At 42.3% G+C, this 17,370-nt stretch overlaps 1 protein-coding gene and 1 long non-coding RNA gene across 4 annotated transcripts in view; one reads left to right on the top strand and one right to left on the bottom strand.

Moving 5' to 3' along the window:
• Positions 1–4,385: 4,385 nt before the first annotated feature.
• On the bottom strand, positions 4,386–15,840 carry LOC135907612 (chymotrypsin-like elastase family member 2A). 3 transcript variants are annotated; one of them, XR_010566070.2, is made up of 9 exons: positions 15,579–15,840; positions 14,503–14,521; positions 13,450–13,477; positions 13,275–13,348; positions 11,489–11,589; positions 8,941–9,079; positions 7,617–7,734; positions 5,277–5,422; positions 4,386–4,665 (listed from the first exon to the last, which is right to left on the bottom strand). XR_010566070.2 is itself a non-coding variant. In XM_065439292.2 (8 exons), the coding sequence occupies exons 1-8, from the start codon at positions 15,657–15,659 to the stop codon at positions 4,441–4,443; spliced, it is 912 nt and encodes a 303-aa protein (XP_065295364.2). In that variant the 5' UTR covers positions 15,660–15,840; the 3' UTR covers positions 4,386–4,440. The 3 variants fall into 3 exon arrangements, 1 of the variants encoding a protein (XP_065295364.2); XR_010566071.2 differs by lacking the exon at positions 15,579–15,840 and adding an exon at positions 15,298–15,312; XM_065439292.2 differs by lacking the exon at positions 14,503–14,521.
• LOC135907614 (uncharacterized) overlaps positions 7,659–17,370 on the top strand; it is a 92,995-nt gene continuing 83,283 nt past the window's right edge. Inside the window, exon 1 of the long non-coding RNA XR_011509224.1 lies at positions 7,659–7,798. This is a non-coding gene — a long non-coding RNA (uncharacterized lncRNA). The remainder of the gene's footprint in view (positions 7,799–17,370) is intronic.

The following is a 17,370-nucleotide window of genomic DNA, read 5'->3' as shown; positions in this document are numbered from 1 at the left end:
TCGATTCAATGAAGTGCGCATTTTGTAAGGTGGTTAGAGAGACTCACGGGTTTGAAGTAAAATATTTCATTATTCCTTTATCCAATAGCACAGTGCCTAATTATGATGACATCATCTCATGATCACGTTTAAACCACGTTATATTTGAATTGAAGTATTGTTAACGTGTAAAGATTCCACCAATAAAGTATGTTTCATTGTTTCAGCTAAAGAAACAGCGGTGTTTGTTCCTAGTTTATTTGGAACAAAATAATTATTTTTCAAGATTTGTATGGTACAGTGCATTTTAGCAGATAGCTTGCCGAAATCGATGGCAGCAGTTCTTTTCCTTCCTTTGCGGAAAATGGTGCGAGACTCTAGCAAAGGATAGTTATCCGAGAACAGCAACGACTTCCGCGCATTATGACTAACATAAACGCGTCTTAGAGATTAAAATAAAATTGTGTACTTGTACGTTGTTAAAGCTTATGTCCCCAAGCATTCGAAATCACATGAGCTATCTTACTCAAGGAATCAATTGGTTCGCAGGTCCGATGGTAGCAAAGGTGGGTCTACACGTTTTCAGCTATGAATAACCTTTACTGCAACAGCACCGAAAATGCAGACTTACATTGTGAAACTACTAAAGTCAGCTACCATTCAAGTTCTGGGTGGCGCTTCTTAAGCGTGATAGTGCTAGAATAGCTGCAATCCTTGGTTAAGAGTGCATTGCGACGCGTGCTTTTTCTTATTTTCGGGTGACCGCATTCCATCGGCTAACGAATGGTAACGTAACTTAGCAATGTTAAAGTTTTGACTGGTCGGTGGGTCATAGTTATTCAATATTGCAGCACGAGGCTTCAGGTGGACGTAAGAAGAGTCGAGGACACAAACAGTGCTGATTTCCAACTGAATGCTTAACGACAGCAGTGCGTTTTTCTTGTGAAAAGGCACATAAGTGCTTTGTCGGTGTTAAGGATTTAACTGGAGATCAGGGCTGTCTGCGTCCTAGACTCTTTTTTCGTCCAGGTGAAGTCTTGTGCTGTAATAATAGTTAGAAATGTTAAATGTCATCGCTCAGCGCAAACGCGCCAATCTTTATCCGAGGTTTGCCCAATGTTATCGCTGCTTCTATATGTTGCCTAATTTGCCCCTTAGCCTTGTATAATCAGATTATGCGCGTGACATGAATACCGAGGCCCTTCGATGACGAGTCCCTGACAACCGCGGTCTGCATGGGAGTGATGTGACACATTCGATATTGCTCGGACAGCTTCGAAAGCTACGCGCGAAGCGACAGTTGTCAGAAGCGCGTTTTTTTTTTCTTCTTGTTTTTAAAGACCGGTAGTTCCGGGCTGCCCGCGAACTGTCGGAGGTGTCGGAAGAATTTTTCTCGCGCCAATTCAGACAGCTATCCGACGATGGTTGTCTGAAAAAGATGCTTGGGGCGTCTGCCACCATGTTATGAAAGACGCCATGCGCTTGTGTGTAGTTAGCTCGTTCCAGACAGCATATATTGTACACTGAGCTGTCACATCGCTTATAGCGGTGCATTGTGTGCCTTCATGCCATCTGTTTCTCAGCTGTGTAATTTCGCAGTCTTAGTCCATGTTTTTTTACAAGACAAGCACAATCACACTGATTAGGCGCCACATGGTTATTTTTCTTGATGTGCATTCGCGGAATATGTCGTGCTCGTTACTATATGTGTAGTAAAGAGGTAATTTTCGCCTCTTAGGGGAGCGACACAGGTGAGCTCGAGGTGTTTCTCGCTTGTAGCTGGGCGATAAATTACCGAAACTTCGCCAGTTGTTTTTCACATATGTTGATCCCTTGTGTCGGGGAGTTGGTACGCTTGCTTTTGGACGTGCAGGATTTGTAGACAGTGTACAGCCTTACTAGAGCTATCATTGTGCTGAGTGTTATTTGTATTGCTAACCACAGGCTCACCTAATAAACAGTACTTTCGTGTCTCGCATTGTGCCCCTCTCTTTCTCAGTCCTCGCGGCAACGCGACAATACAGTAACGTTGCTAAACTTGACAGCGCTGTGTTACTGCCTCAAGATGTAAACAGCAGAAAAAATTGGCACATTTCAATTTTTTCGGTGATCGTGATCCCTGTATGTTTGACGGCTCCAAGAGTCATGTTTTGCTTTTCCTGTTATGCGCTTAGAACCCTACTTCACATCAACTTCCTTTGGAAATGTAGGTTGGCAAACCCATTGAATAATCAACTGATTCAGACACAGACTGAGTTGTGACTGTGAATATGAGCGAGCTGAACTGGGTACTAGGGGTTGTGCGTAAGCAAAGCTTAGTACAGCTTTCACATGTGTGAGTTCGTGTGAGGCCGGATGTATAGAATTTTATGGGTCTTAATTCGTAAGTGAGAAGAAAGTTAAAAAAATGAATTTTCTGACTGAGTTTTGGTGAGTCCTATCATTTTAGCGACCTAGGTTTTTAAGTGTCGCTACATTCTTTACGTTAAGTATTTTTGCCGTGACACCCAATTGTGCTGGTGCTCTAGCTCTACAGCATACAGGCCACGACTACCAATATTTCATCTCACTGGAAGACACTAAAAACGGACTTGCAAAAATTCCCTTTACCAAGCAACCTCAATACTTGTTTCTGCGCTACATTGTCTGAGGGTCCAGACAACAGGCTTGGTACCCGCGCTATGCTTCTTTCTTTAGTAAAATTTTGGTGTATTTTGCGGGAAGATTGTTGGCGCAAGAGAAACAAGCTGCGTGCATGAACTCCACACATGTGTGTGTCACTCGTCACTTGCGAAAAAAATTGTTGTAATTTCTTGAACTCATCCTCTATAAAACAATTTGGGGGCAAATGCACACCATGTTAACAGTGTTATCCTTTCTTCTCCGTGTAACAAGCATAAAATTCTTGGATGAAAGATGAGAGTAGAGAAGTTAGAGGCCGTTTCTATGTGTAATTCGCAACTCAGAAGCTGGTTCATTGAATGCAGAAGTTGGAGGATTTATGGCATTCCTTTACCTGGCATGAACTACTACACTGTGGAAACACCAAGGTACCTGAGTATAAGTGAGATATAAGTGCCTCAGTATAAGTAATGTATAAGTGAGAAAACACAGCAGTAGGCTAAACGAAGCTGTTACACCGTCTAATTTTCTCGACATTCGCTGGGAAGAGTACCAATGCTTGTGCGGTTTAAGGATATTGTCGCTGAAAAAGAAGGTACATTCGTCTTGATTCGCGAGATAAATGGGGCTGAACAGCTGACAAGCTTTCGTGCATCATGTACCACGAAACTCTCAGTGGATCTTTTCGAGAAGTAGTTTTGTTTTCAGCTCATACCTTGATCCCAACCCTTAATTAACTGATTGTTTCCAAACGTTTTTTAAAAGCAAACCTCGCCAGGCCGCGCCTGGCTCTTCTCTTGTCCAAAAGAGCAACCAATCTCAGCGGACTAGGCGCGCTGCGCGGGCAGCTGAGGTCCATGCACCGCAACCTGTGAGCGCTTGCCTCTGCGCATCCGTAGCAGCGGGGGGGCCGGCCGTGGGGCAGGCAAAAAAAGAACCGGAAAGCTTGGCTTCACGTTTTCGCGGCAGCAGTGGTGACATTGCATTAGCCTCTCTACCACATTTTAATAAAGCCTTCCGTGTCATTTTATGCAGACATTCTATAAACACAAACTCATGTTTAGACTCTTTGTGCACTCACAGAAACCTTCGCTGCGTATAGATTTCAACACGTCGTATCTGCCGCATTTTTCCGGTGTAGATTTTTCTACGTGTTTTCTCCTTGTTCTGTCGTTTTGTTTGTTGCAGGTGCTTTTTTTTCAAGTGGCTTTCAATGAGCGTGATTTTTCTCGCCTTACTCTATTTGGTCGATGCTTCTAGAACGTTGCGTAATGCTACACCTACTTTAGAAAGCCAAGTTCGTGTTGACTTTTTGAGCGCATAAACTCATTTACATGATGTGAAAGAATTTTTTACGCTCAAAATATATTAAAGATGTACTTACTATATTGCAGCAATTCCGATGAAAGCTTCGAAAAGTGGCTGAGCGCCATCAACAGGTTGTAAAATTATCATCACGGGCTGAATTACAGCAGCCATAGCATCATTATCGAAAATGCGGAGCGTAAATCTGCCTCATCCATTGTGAGGAGGCACTACGCTAGCTTTTCTTAATAAAACAATTCAAATAATGCCCATACGGCTTTCTAAGTTATACTGAAATGACTCGTTTTCTGCGAAATAAACCTACACTTGAGAAATGTGACTCCTAACGAGCACGAGTTTTCATTGTAATATTTCACTTGTAGATGTAAAAATGCCGCAAACAAATAAAACAACAAAATGTGCGAGCGTAACGACATATTTAGTGCAGACGAAAGCAGTCAACAGGCAACGACAACCTGTGCGAAGTCGGTGAGCAACGTTTTAATAAACGAGACGTCTTGGATCGCGAAGACCTTACCACGTGCAAGAGTGGTCTGCTTCTGCAGCGAGCTGGGCAACGACGGGTTTCCAGCTCCGTATATTCTTCAGCGACTCCCGTATCCAGGGAACAAATACGGAAACGCGCGTATGGACCGTCGGGCCACGTGCATTGCTTTTTCCAGACCCAAAGGACACCATTCCATACAGAGTTGACTTCCCGCTCTTCGATATAGCCGTTAGCGGTCCTCCGGAATCACCCTGCGCGAGCAAGACGCAGTTGTAGCTCGTAGCATCCACTTTCATTGAATAAATCTGTCTGTATCAAGTCTAAAGTATTTCCAGTTTACGTTCCTAAGAAAGGGAATCGAAAAAGTCTGTGGAAGATATGGCAATGATTTGCAAAAAATAAATGAATTCGTCGCTAGGTTATTTCGCCAACTTACTCGCATGTGCACGCTCCTCAGGTACTATCCAATCACCACAAAATTTAGGGAGATGCCTTAAGTCTCAACACGGTATTATTTATCCGTGGTAACTCTGTTAAGTGCACATTTGCCATTCCTTCGATGCCACAAAATATCGGCGTATCTGTAGTATTTGGCTCATTTACGAAAAATATCTTTCACTACCCGCGAGAGCGGTAAATGTTGTGGAACGTTATAATCTCCATGAAATTTCCTAGGCGTTTTATGAAGCGAGTAGTAAATATTTTTTTTTACTTTAGGATGGCAACAAATGTTGTTTGCTTGTGGCTGTTACTCTCTGATATAGCCTGTATTGAGAATTGCAACAGCGTAATTTCCATAATTATTCGTCTCTCTCAACGCAATACAAAGGCTAATAAAAATTCAATGTAGAAATTTATGTACCTTCCATGCTCTCTGGTGTCTACTTGTTCCACAGATTACGCGGGCACTAGTCGCATGCATTCCTCCATGCTTCAGCGCAACATCACACTTTTCATCTGATAGAGCCGTTGTTGCGTAGTACTGCAGGTGCTTCGATTGGGTATGATCTAAAAAGCAGGAGGTAAAATATACAGATGAAGACCATTTGTCGTATGATGTCATTACGCTACAATATACAGGTCCCTGCAATGTTTGCCGTGGGGAGAGACAAAGTTCACTGTGCTCAGTGAAAAGTGCACCAGATGGTTGTGTGACTTGTGAACTTTATCAGTTGTAAGTTATATTAATGGCCTCGTGATGAAACACGTACATGTTTTCCGTTTGACGCGCACATAAATGTGGCTAAAACTGCGCGGGCCCAATACTACTGCACGAACTGAGGAACTTTGCGTTGTCCAACGCACGCCTAAATATGAAAATTTTCGTATATACGCATGTGATTTTTGTTGATATCTTTTGCGCACGTTCGCGTCGTGGAAAATAAGTTATCATCCCGTCATGGCTCAACACAGGCAAGAACAGATTAGAACTAGGCGTATGCGTGTGGTGACCATATACTGTATGGTTGTCCGCATATAGTCAGTGAAATAATAACATAGATTGAGCTGTAACTTTTGTCTGTCAGGTGCGCTTTATTATTTCTTAAATTTTTTTTAGAGCTGGCATTAGACATGCGCCACTCACGGGCACTGTTCCCTTCGGAAATTCCCTTCGAAAAAACAAACGGTTTCTAAATATTCTCTATGCACGAATTGTGTGCCCTCAGGCGTATCAATTTTCTAATAAATTGGGCCAGTATTCATAAACAGCTCGTACGCTAGAATTGCTGGCAAAAACAAATTCTAAGCGATTTTTATGTGGAACATATCGTCATCAAAGGCAGCCGACCAACTGCAAATATCACTTTGGATTGAAAGGCTTGGTGAATTTGGCCCATGTAGTTTGTTTTTTTTCGGCCCGTTTTTGTACTGTCGAAAGGCACTTGCTTTCGTGCCACCAAGTTGACGGGCACGTGTGCTGTTACTCTACTGACTGCAATGAAAGATCGCGGCATCCGCTGCTGCTTAACTTCATTAGGAGATCAAAAACATAGCTATTTACTTCATTTTTCTAACTGAGGAGTTCTGCGCTGAACTTATGTTTTGGACACTCCTAATACAAAAGCATTCTGTACTCTTTTATAAAGTGACTGGACGCTGTTATCTGTGTGTGTAATCAAAACTACTTTTCGGCTAAGTCGGTGTATAACAATGTAATAGTGGAAACCGTGTTACCGCATAATTCATGTCATTATATATAGTTAATGCGTACTGACAGAATGATACTCTAGCAAAGCTTTTTTTTTTTCCTCTCTGGCCGTGCAGCAAATTTAGTGACCCCAGCAACCACAATCCAGTTGTTCTTATTAGGTATCCGCCACGTCACAGAGGAAAGAGTACAGCCGCCACTCTGCGTTTCGTATTGTCGTGTAGGCACGCACAAGGAGCAGTCAAATCATGTTCTTCAACCCGCAAATACCGACAATGTTGAGGGTAAGCAGTGTTTAAGCAACGGGATTACTGTAGAAAAGCTGCAAAGGTTGCTTTTAGTCATTGGTGTGTTAGATGGTCTTTCGCTTTGTGGCACCTCCAGAGACTTCAGCTGCCACGCCTCTCAACGCCTATTCATAAGTTTATCAAAAGCAGACCACCGTTCAAAGAATAAATACATATCCTCTGGGAAGAACTACATGTGTTGATGGCCTCGCTTTTGCGCATGCTTCTCTTTCACAAGCACGAATATCGAACTTAACTACCGTAAGAGACTGCAGCCCACAAAGTAAAATGATTTATTTACGATATAAAACGGCATTGAAAGGTTTGTGATATACGTAGCAAACAATCCACGACAGAATGTGGATGTTGGATAGATATTGGGGCAATAATTGGCCCAGTTCATTACAGATTTCGACTAGAGGCCACTATAAATTTACTGTATTGGAATTTATGCACAAGAAGAAAGACCTGCCATTCATTTATTCGTGAGCTGATTCAGTGTTTAGCTATAACGGAGGTTGTTTTCAGGCATTACCTGCTATAAATTACCGCGGCCATCGGGTGATTGTCTAAAATGCTTTATCACTTGCACTGACAGATAAAGAGGCACTGATGACTTTCAGATGTTTCACGTTGTCAAGTTAAGGTTCAGCCTCATATTCTCTTTATTGCTTATGACAGCTGATCTTGACTAGACAAGAAAATATTGAAGAGAGTGGAAGTATCGCGTTTCTTAAGGCGAACTCTATAGAAAGCGTACACTTACTGAAATCGATAGCGCCAAATCCAACCACAAGCAACGAACGAGGTGGGGTCTTCGAGCTTGCACGAGGGAGACAAACAGGTCTCACAAATCTGCTGAAACCCGGAAGTGGTTTGACAAGCTTGCGAGAAGAAAAAAGGACAGCGTATGTCAGTTTGTTGCTTGAATAGGGTAATACGTCATGGGTATGTATGTTTAATACATATTACTGGTGCATTTGTTTTGGCGAAACATAGCCTAGTTTAAGGTTTTGAAACGTCTCATGAAGGCGGTTTTCGTTAAGCATTCGACTATGCTAATGCATTTTAATAGATACATACTAGAAATAGTCGTAGCAGCAATGTTTCATTTCTGTCATTATTCAAGCACAAAACTTCTGATATTACCTCTAACTAACTCTCTGAGTGCGTCTAATATTACGTTACCATTTTTAGGGTAGCTTATGCACTTTCTTGCGGATAAATATTGATCTGAACAAGTTTTTATGCATGTTTCTGTCTGTGTATGTCTGAATCAAACAAGTTTCGTGCCCAGCCTGGGTACTGTGTAGTTCGGGGTCGAATGGGTAGCACATAGGGCTGCTGTACTGAGGAAACAAAGTTCAAAAGCAAGCGTCGGAACCAATTCACTCACTGAGTAAGTGTAATTCGTATATGCCTGCCGCTCTTAAACGAACCTCTTTTATGCCGTCATGGGTGTAGCAGCATCTATGGAATGCACCACAGCATGGTGACTTTCAGTGATCCATTCAAGAGCGTGACGTGGGATAAGAGTGTTATAGCTCGTTTTCGTTTGTGAATGTTAATCATGGTGAACACTGTTTTCGGTACGTACATACATTGACATACTTGTATCTAGTAATTAATTGGCAAGTTTCTCGGACATTCCAAAAGTTGTGCCGTCTTTTGCATACGTCGGCATTCAGCAAAACATTCGTCTTAGCACTATACTAGCTAATGTGTCCCCGCAAATAAAGTAACGAACACATGTAATTAAGAATAGTTAGAGCGTCCAGACACAGTTGCCGCTCAGTGCTTACCATTAAATACTTAATAAAGCCCAATCAGTAGTTTACTTATACACATATTATGGAATTTATAAAACATTCAGACTATTCTTTTTACTTTGGCAAGCCTGGCTTTATTAAAACGTGATAGTTACAGTGTTCTAACAAATTTGCATTTGTAAATTTGCGATTGTTTTTTGCATCATAGTGGTTAGATCGCCTAGCACTACGCGGTAGGCTCTCCATCTATCGCTTAGTCTTGCATAATGCGTAATGTGTGGCTGACTTTTGATATGAAGGGTTAGTATACATCAGGTCTACCTTTATTAGGGCAATGTCGTATCCTCGTTCAGGTCTTACATACTTTTGGTGAATAATCCCTCGTTCCACAGTCACGCATGTACCTCCTTTAGGAACCGAGGTATTGTAGAAAACGTGCATCTTTAGAATTGTGTCGCCTCTGTGAGACAAAAAGAAACAACGTAGTAAACGCCTTCATACAAACATTTCTCTTCACCCATACTGTCGTCTTTACTTGTAATATCATGCTAAGTGGATATTAAACAGAAAAGTAACTTCAACTTTGTTGCTAAACTACAGTTCTGCTCTATGAAAAATGCAATACATTCTCCGCTAAGAGGTTCGATAAGCCACAAGAAAGAAGGGAGAACGAGAAATAGGTGGCCTCACGGCATTGACGTTCCTAAAACCCCTGGATGTTCGGAAAGTAGCGACAGGTTTTCATCTCACAGCCGCGCTGCGTGATTGGAAGATAACTTGTGCGAGCCCCCTGCATTCATCTAGAACCAGCTGCTAGAGAAAACGCATCTCGCGCATTGTTTTGCGTTTTTGACTGGCACACACGTTTGCGTCTTGAAGTTCCATTCAGCATGAGATGATCTCGATATAATGATCACCCTTTTCACCGTTGCCAGGTTCTCTATTTCTTCACGCAGAGGGATACGGAAAGCAGCGGACGGCTTAAAACAGACGCCGAACTCCCGGATTGGCTGCCTTCTATTGCACATCCACCTAATATAACGCAGGCCGTAGAGCTTACGCGAAGAAGCAATGCTCTTTTGCCAAAAATTGCGAGGCGCTGCCCGCGGTTGTCGCTACTTTTAGAATATCAAGGGGTTTTAGACGTTTCCGCACCAGCTCTTTCACGTCGTATGTTTTCATCGCGCCTGTCTAGCTCTAGAAAATATTTTTTCTGAATAAACAAGGGGCCCTGTACCGTAAAACTATTGCAATATTTTCATTCCAATTCTCTGACGTGAACTTTACGTAACCACTGAACCAAGCATCGGGCGGTAACTCTTAGCGTTGTTTCAAAAGCCCAATCGAACTCGCTCCTCGTTTATAGGAGGTCACCTTTGTTTGCTTTAAAAGCGAACAGCATTCCAATATTGAGCATATTTTCTTATCGCATTGGCTCACAAGCGGTGAGAAGCACGTTCAAGTGGAGAGAGTTTCGATGAGGTCGAGCCAGCACAGTGAAAGTAGATAACGCGATGAAGAGGTGGTGCTGGTCTGCGACTGGCACCCCCCTCGGTTGCGCTGGTGGTGTCTGCGACTGGTCCTTTCTCTTTTGTTTAGCTTGCGGTTGCTGGTCGAAAATCGCGGCGGCGTGCAATGGAACGTTAAACATGCGGCCATAACATATCCACAGCAGAGAATCAACCGTTGAACAAGTAATGTCTCATCGCTCGAAATCGCTTGATAATATTGTAATGCCACGGAAGACAACTTATATAGGAAAATAAATGGATGCTGCCCGGCAGCTCCGAGAATCTAGTGCCAGAGCGGTCGGCGGTCAGCGACATTTTAGTCCTTTAAAAACGGTGCCACCTCCAGCTGTTGAGAAAAACGAAAGATTTCGTTCGCCGTATTAATGTGTGTTTAACGTGTGGACGTCTCTTTGTCGCGATGAGTTAGTGCCGTTTTTTGATGTCACGTGACAAACAGGCGAAGTGGACGCGGCCCCGAAAACGTTTGCTCAAATGGAGAATGCTAATGGCGAAAAAAGCGTCGAATGAGAAATGATTATTTTTTTTTCCTTTCGGTGTAATCAGGCATAATCACTGGGCACGCATCATATCCAGTGGGGTTTTCGTGACCTTATGGGACAGAGAGGCGAAGTGAGGGTGGCCCAAAAATGTTTCGCCAATTGTGAAGAGCTGATTGCAGATTAGGAATAGAAAAGTTTTGAATAGCTTTGCGTTGTAATGCTCATGGTCTACATTGTATTCAACAAATGCCAAAGTGCGAACATACCAAGTTTAGAAACCTGTACTGTGCGATGGCAGCCCACATTAAATAAAAACAGAAACATATGATGTCGCAGGTAGCGTACCAGTGCTGGGCTTGTGGCTCGAAGTTAAAAAAAATGTAATTCTGCTTTCATTTTCATTTGCAGTAATGGACAACTTAGCACAGAATTAACATAAATGGTGCTTTGAAAGACTGCGTTTTCAGTTTAAATTCACTTTGCGTTTCCCTCTAGTGTCTCTATAGGTATAGAATATCAGAGCACTTGAAACTACCTGTGGGTTGGAAAAAGTAAAAAGTAAGAATGTGTTTACACAATATGTTAAGGGAGGTGATACAGCCGAGGCAGTAGATAAAAAACGACCACAACGAATAGGTGAGCCTCTTTTGGTACGTCTTTGTCACCACCTTTCTCCGTATCTGACAATGACCAGTAACAATTTTGTGCATCAACAGAATACAAAAACATATTACATGAAGCATCACGAATAGTTATACATAATCCCATTCCTTCTTCCGCTGTCAAATTATTCCCATAAAAGGCATTTGGACATTACTTCCATTGATATTTACTTACAGGAAAGTGAAAGCGCATTACCTTGACTCAACACAGTGAGCCGCTGTTACAATGACGTCCTTTGTTATTATGCTTCCAGTACAGTATCGCAGATATCCATGGTATACCCTACTAAGGAAGACCTTTAATGAATAAAGAAGTCCGTTTCAGAATTGGTTAATATTTCCAAGTGTCATGTGCCAGCCATCACAAATACACAAAAATGAAGTGAGAACAACACGATCGTGTGATAATTAGAACTGTGAATTATTTCAGAATACATAATTGGTCTCTTGTTAGTTGTGGGGCATAGATGCACGCGAAGGCATTGCCAACATTTGTTTCGAAATGGTCAGATGGTCTTCATCGTAGCATCGACTCCCAATTACATAAAAGTATTTAATTGACTGACCGCAGCATATTCACTTAAAGAGCGAGAAAATGATGCCATAACTCTGCTTCAAGCAGAATGTTGCACTCACGCAGCGGTGAATTTTTTTATTATGGTACTGCAATGTAGGGCGTTAACGAACATATCATGCATGGGAAATCACAACGCAGTTTCTAGGGAAGCTCTTAAAAATTCGCAACTTAGGTTGCCAGCGTTGGTTGTGGGCAGAACACGTGACTTCTATAGCTATTACGAGTGGGTAAATTTCACACACTTCTTCCAAGGAATATGCCAAAGGAACACCTCCGTGCTTGAAAAAACGCTCTTTTTTGAACTTGTCTTCGCACGTGAACCTATTCATATCCGAGCTCAAATATGTATTGTCATGCAAATGGCAACCTGAAGATGACATTACATGCAGAAAAATATCTTCACATGTCTTCCAGCAAGTTCTGCATTTCTTGTCACATCGTTTAGTTTCAAGCATGCCCCAGGCTTGAAATCATAGTTTCCGTTTGTACACACGAATGTGGTTGCTTATCTGCCGGCGCTGTGTAGCTCAAACAAAGGAACTACAGTAACGATTTCCAATTCGTAGTGATAAGCCATAGTGGACGGAAATTTGCTACTTTCTGCTCCTTTAGCTCCAACAATAACACTCAGATGCCTTGCACAATATCATGCCCGGTACTCCTGAAAAGTATAAAGGTATTCCTTAAGCAGCTATTGGCCAGCGAGCAGCTCATAAATATTTCATTGTGCTTTCCATGCAAAATGTATTCATTCAGACGCGTTCGCGAAGCGTTGCCAAATTAATAGGTGTCCTGCAACCCACGCTATAAAATAAAAAAAAAAAAACATTTGAGTGTTCGTCGTTCATGAAGTTCGAAATTCTCAACTTACTGTTCCTCATTTTCAGTAGCTAGTTACGTGTCTTACACAAATTATAGTCATACTTATATATTTCTGTGTGACAGTGTATCACGTTTATTTTTGTAGGATACGGAAACAGCGGGCGAGACAGTGATATTCTGAGATGTACTTAAACGTATTTAACTAGCAATAACCTAGTCTCAATCATAAGAAAATCAAACTGCAGTGGCAGAAACAACAAACTTTTGAATTGGAGTTTCAGGTATGTGATTTTCAATCCTATTGAACCATCCAAGACGAACGCAAATACTGTAGGAATCTACGACATTCTCGTCATGCCTACAGCGCATGCGACTGAGAAGGAATAAAGCCATAATTAAACAGTGCTATCGTTGGCAAGATTCTATAGCCCCTGTAGACTTCCTTTAGGAAGCCTTTGCTTGCTCGTCATGCGATATTTGGCTTTACAGAAAATAAAAAGAAATATTTTCATAACGCCAACGAACATTGAGCTGTTGTACATTCGTGAATACAATGAACGAAGTATTAAAAACCACTTCTTACCACCCAGGGAACATGGGAATGTGTTATATACCTCCCATTTACCACTCTTCCTAATGGTTCGGACACTCCGCATTCTGCAATAAGAAAAAAATATTTCCGGTATACACTTTCAAGCAAATATTTCCATTTGAAGGTTAAAATTTAGGCACAGTGAAGCAACTGCTGATGTACTCACCATTTGTATTCACTGGAAATTCCTTCGCCTGCGAAACAACAGCAAATTTACACAAGTACCAACCAGAAGGGAGCCTTAAAAATGTACATCGATGAGGTTCGGAGCCGAAGCTCTGGTCCATTTAAGTTATTGTATTATTATTTATTTAGAACGTGATTGCGTACAGATTCAAGAGGAACGAAATCTACTGCCTCCAACTTCACACTTCCCTCCGACTGCTGTTATTTCTAAGTTGTAGTCAACTACACAACCTTACAGATATTCATATTTTAAAGCCCAAATAATTTATCAAGCAATTGTATATGTGGTGCCCATTTTCAAGTTACAGCTCTGGCAATACTCACCTTAAATCAATTTGTCATTGCACTGTATGTAAGGCACCATTCGGTTGACCATAGCCTTATTCGCAGAAGGTTGCTAAGAAAACCGATTCACATGAAGGATAACCATCTGAAGTTTTTACACATTATACGAGCACCATGTGGCTACACCTTTAATTATCCCGCTTCTTTCATTCTTGCCATAAACACTGCCTACATTGCAATGAACGTCCTAAAACAATTCGATCGCTTTGTGATACATAGAACAAATTCAGGGAACGAACACTACATCAAAGATATGGCTCTTCAGCAGCGGGATTTTATTTATTTGTGTTAAATTCAAATAAGAAGAAATCTTCAATTTCACTGAAAATTTCTGAGTCATTCTGCTGTAAGCACTTCGGGCCAAGCAAATCACGCCCGGTTATCACGGTTTATGTTAAGATTACATATTCACATTATGACATTGAGGATGTTTCTTTGCGCTCAGTTCGGCACCAACAAGTATATGTTTAGCTAGCACTTCACATCACCAATAAGAAAATATGGCTTGACATTGTACCATATGAAACCGTCTGCAATAATAGTTATTTTCTTTAAGAATACCAACAAGCATTATTTTTGACCTTATGTTGCTACAAGGTCAGAATGAAAAAATTCATTTATCATGCCATGTCATGTCGCTTGAGTTGTTAGAGTAAGTCGTAAGAACGATGCAACAACCGACAAATACCTGTTAATTGCCGTAACGTCTGCAAAAAAAAATATTTGTAACATTCTGTAAGATTGCAGATTCTGACATCTTCCGCAGAGGTAGTGAAGAAAGAAAACTATGAAGGAACTGCAGCCCAATAAAATGCTCGAGATTGGTCGATGTAGAAAATAGCAAAAGAATAAGAAATAAATAATCGATGCAAAGCAACGAACACTTTTGGGTAATTCAAACACTTACATTATTTTTGGAGTACATTACGCAAATACTGCATAAATACCTAACTTCTTTAGATGAATACACTTGTAAAAAATTTAATGAACTCCTTTATCACCGAGAATAAATATCTTAAGTCATATTTCTCAGAGTCTACGTGGTGCTCCGGACTGGGCACGAATCGCCCGGTACGAATATTTACCACAGAAAAAAATAATCACTCCCGCCTCCCTAGTGCAGATTCTCGAGAGTAATAAATTTTCTTTCCAAAATCCGGTGTTTGCACACTATAAGAACAGTGCAGGACAATATAAAGAACCTAGTGTAATCATTCGCTACTCTGGACATATATTTGCTTGCGTATAGCCGAGAAACAAATATTTTTTCAATACAGGTATTACGTCATGATTTCTCATTCAATAACTCCGAGTGGAGGGCCGCTGACCGATGATAACTTGCGGACAAAACGGTCTTGTTATGCAGACAAGCAAATTGGGTCTTGAAGTCACGTAAATGCCGTTATTAGAGTGTCGGTCGTGAGTGCGCTCTTTTCGTGCCCTCTGGCAAGGGTGATATTGAGCAGTATATGGTCAATCTCACCGTTGCGGAGTGGTATATGCCGAATGGACATGATCACCCTGCGGGCCGATGACACATGAACGACAACAGTCATTGCCATTCTCGTCAACGTTTCTAACAGGATGGAGTGACATAGAAAAGCCAGTTTCGGGTTACTAGCTGCTTTTGCAATAACATTGGCAGTAGTTAAAGCTCAACTACATATTGCATCTATATATTGCACCGTATAAGTGATACTCCTTAGTGGTTGGGTGCTTTTAGAAGAGAACGCGTGGTGGCTCATGTAAAAAGTGTTTGCTTACCTGAGTGGGACGAGAGTAGTGAAGGATAGCGCTGGTCACATAAACAAAGAAGAAAAATTTTGCGTGCATCCTTACGGTCATCTGTCTAGGAGAAAGACCTCTTCGGTGATGTGGTATGACAAGAAGGCATGTAGTCTGTACAGCCGCCACGAAAAGTAACTTTCCCGCGCACAGGTGGTACTTTCATCGACTAACACTTGGCGCGGTGAAGTCGCCTAGATAATATATTGAACCTAGTGACACTGTTCGCTCGAGTGGAGCTATGTTTTGGCTTGTATTTTGTGGCGTTGAACGTTTCAGGTTCTCGTTAAATACTGCTCCTTTTTGATCTGTCATACGGAGCGCAATTGAAACTTCAAGATTCAAGACGCCCCCACCGAAGATGTACAGTGTCAACAGACGTGCCGGCGTATTTAACGGATGTCTATGCAACATATTAAGAAGGATCCTGCTTCACCTTCCTGGAAATGACTGAAACTTCAGCTGAACCGCAGCCTTGGCCGTGCATTCTCCCGCACGATTTCGGCACCTGTATCGAGGAGCGAAAATTACAGCACCAACAAAAAAAGAAGATGTGCGCAAGTTATGTCGCAAAGAATATTAAGGCTTTCCTGAAGCAACCCTCAGGCTCGGTGAAATAACATAGCCCGCGGAAAACATACGCTAGTGTGAGCACCTCAGCCAAGTTTTGCAGTCGGACGCGGCGCGTGTAGCTCTCGAGGGGAGCTTCAAGTCACATTTTACTCAATCTATCACTTTTGAAGAAAACCTTGCTACTAACTCTTTTCTGTATGCCGTATTTCGTACTATAGCGGATTCCCTTAAGAGGCGGCTACTGACCAGTAGCTGGCGTCAATCAAGACGGGTGTTGCGATCAGTGCACCTCTTCCTAGCACAACTGTGTAGAATAATAGATGCAGTTTAATGAACAGGCTAAAGTAAGCGGAAATCTGTCACATTTCGATAAGAGTTACGTACGTTCTAAATAAGCCAATTATCGTCCGCTCAATCTTTGGAAGTAAACTTTGGCCACAGTGCGTATCATTCTGGCAAACATCGGGCTTTGCGAATTTCTACTTGTTTTGGACACTCAACTAGCCTGGAACCACGCAGAACTTAAGGTCAGACTACGCGCACGCATTCCAGCGTGGGCTCACTCTCGGCCGCCCCTGGTTAGTCGTCTTGGCTGACTTCGCTTCGTACGGAGCTATTGATAGCGCTTCAAAGTGCGCAAGATGGAAGTGGCTACTAGAAATTGGTCGACGTGGTGCAGTACAGAGCCGGTCCGCACCGCGCAGCGGGGCCACATTGGAGCATATTAGCGCACGCACGCACTCAAGCCCTGTCATACACAAGCAAACGCTGCACATGAGCACTACAATTGCATGTAGCTACGGTAGGCTACTAAGCGTAGGGACCACGGCCGCCGCGAGGTGACGCGATGAGTTTGCTGGCTCAGCGCACTGCGGCTCGCTGAGGACCGCAGCGTTGGGCGAGTCGTAGGCGCCGAAATCGGAAGTGGCGGCATCTGCGCGAACACAAAAAATCAAAGTTTAACTGCACGTTATGGTGGCGTTCAGTAGACGGATTGTCTTGGTCTCGCCCCGCTTCATTGAAGTCATTCAAGAAGCAGCGGAAACACCGCGTAGGGGATGTTTGATTGCAAATAACTCCGGTTCGGCTGAACGCATTGAAGTACCTTTTGCGATAAGCATTTCTGAAACAGACTAATGTAACTTGAAATCACTTTATTGCATTTTTTCTGGTCTCGATTCACTAAACGATGTTTAAA

This window comes from Dermacentor albipictus, chromosome 10, assembly GCF_038994185.2.
Source record: "Dermacentor albipictus isolate Rhodes 1998 colony chromosome 10, USDA_Dalb.pri_finalv2, whole genome shotgun sequence".
Taxonomy (NCBI): domain Eukaryota; kingdom Metazoa; phylum Arthropoda; class Arachnida; order Ixodida; family Ixodidae; genus Dermacentor; species Dermacentor albipictus.
Note: the sequence above shows the minus strand (reverse complement) of the source record. Positions and strands in the feature narration are given on the sequence as shown.

Coding starts and splice junctions, on each gene's coding strand:
- LOC135907612 (XM_065439292.2), bottom strand. CDS start 15,659: ATGACCGTAAGGATGCACGCAAAATTTTTCTTCTTTGTTTATGTGACC. Junction 13,478..15,578: donor ACTACTCTCGTCCCACTCAG/GTAAGCAAACAC, acceptor GTTGTTTCGCAG/GCGAAGGAATTTCCAGTGAA. Junction 9,080..11,488: donor GCTCACTGTGTTGAGTCAAG/GTAATGCGCTTT, acceptor TTTGTCTCACAG/AGGCGACACAATTCTAAAGA.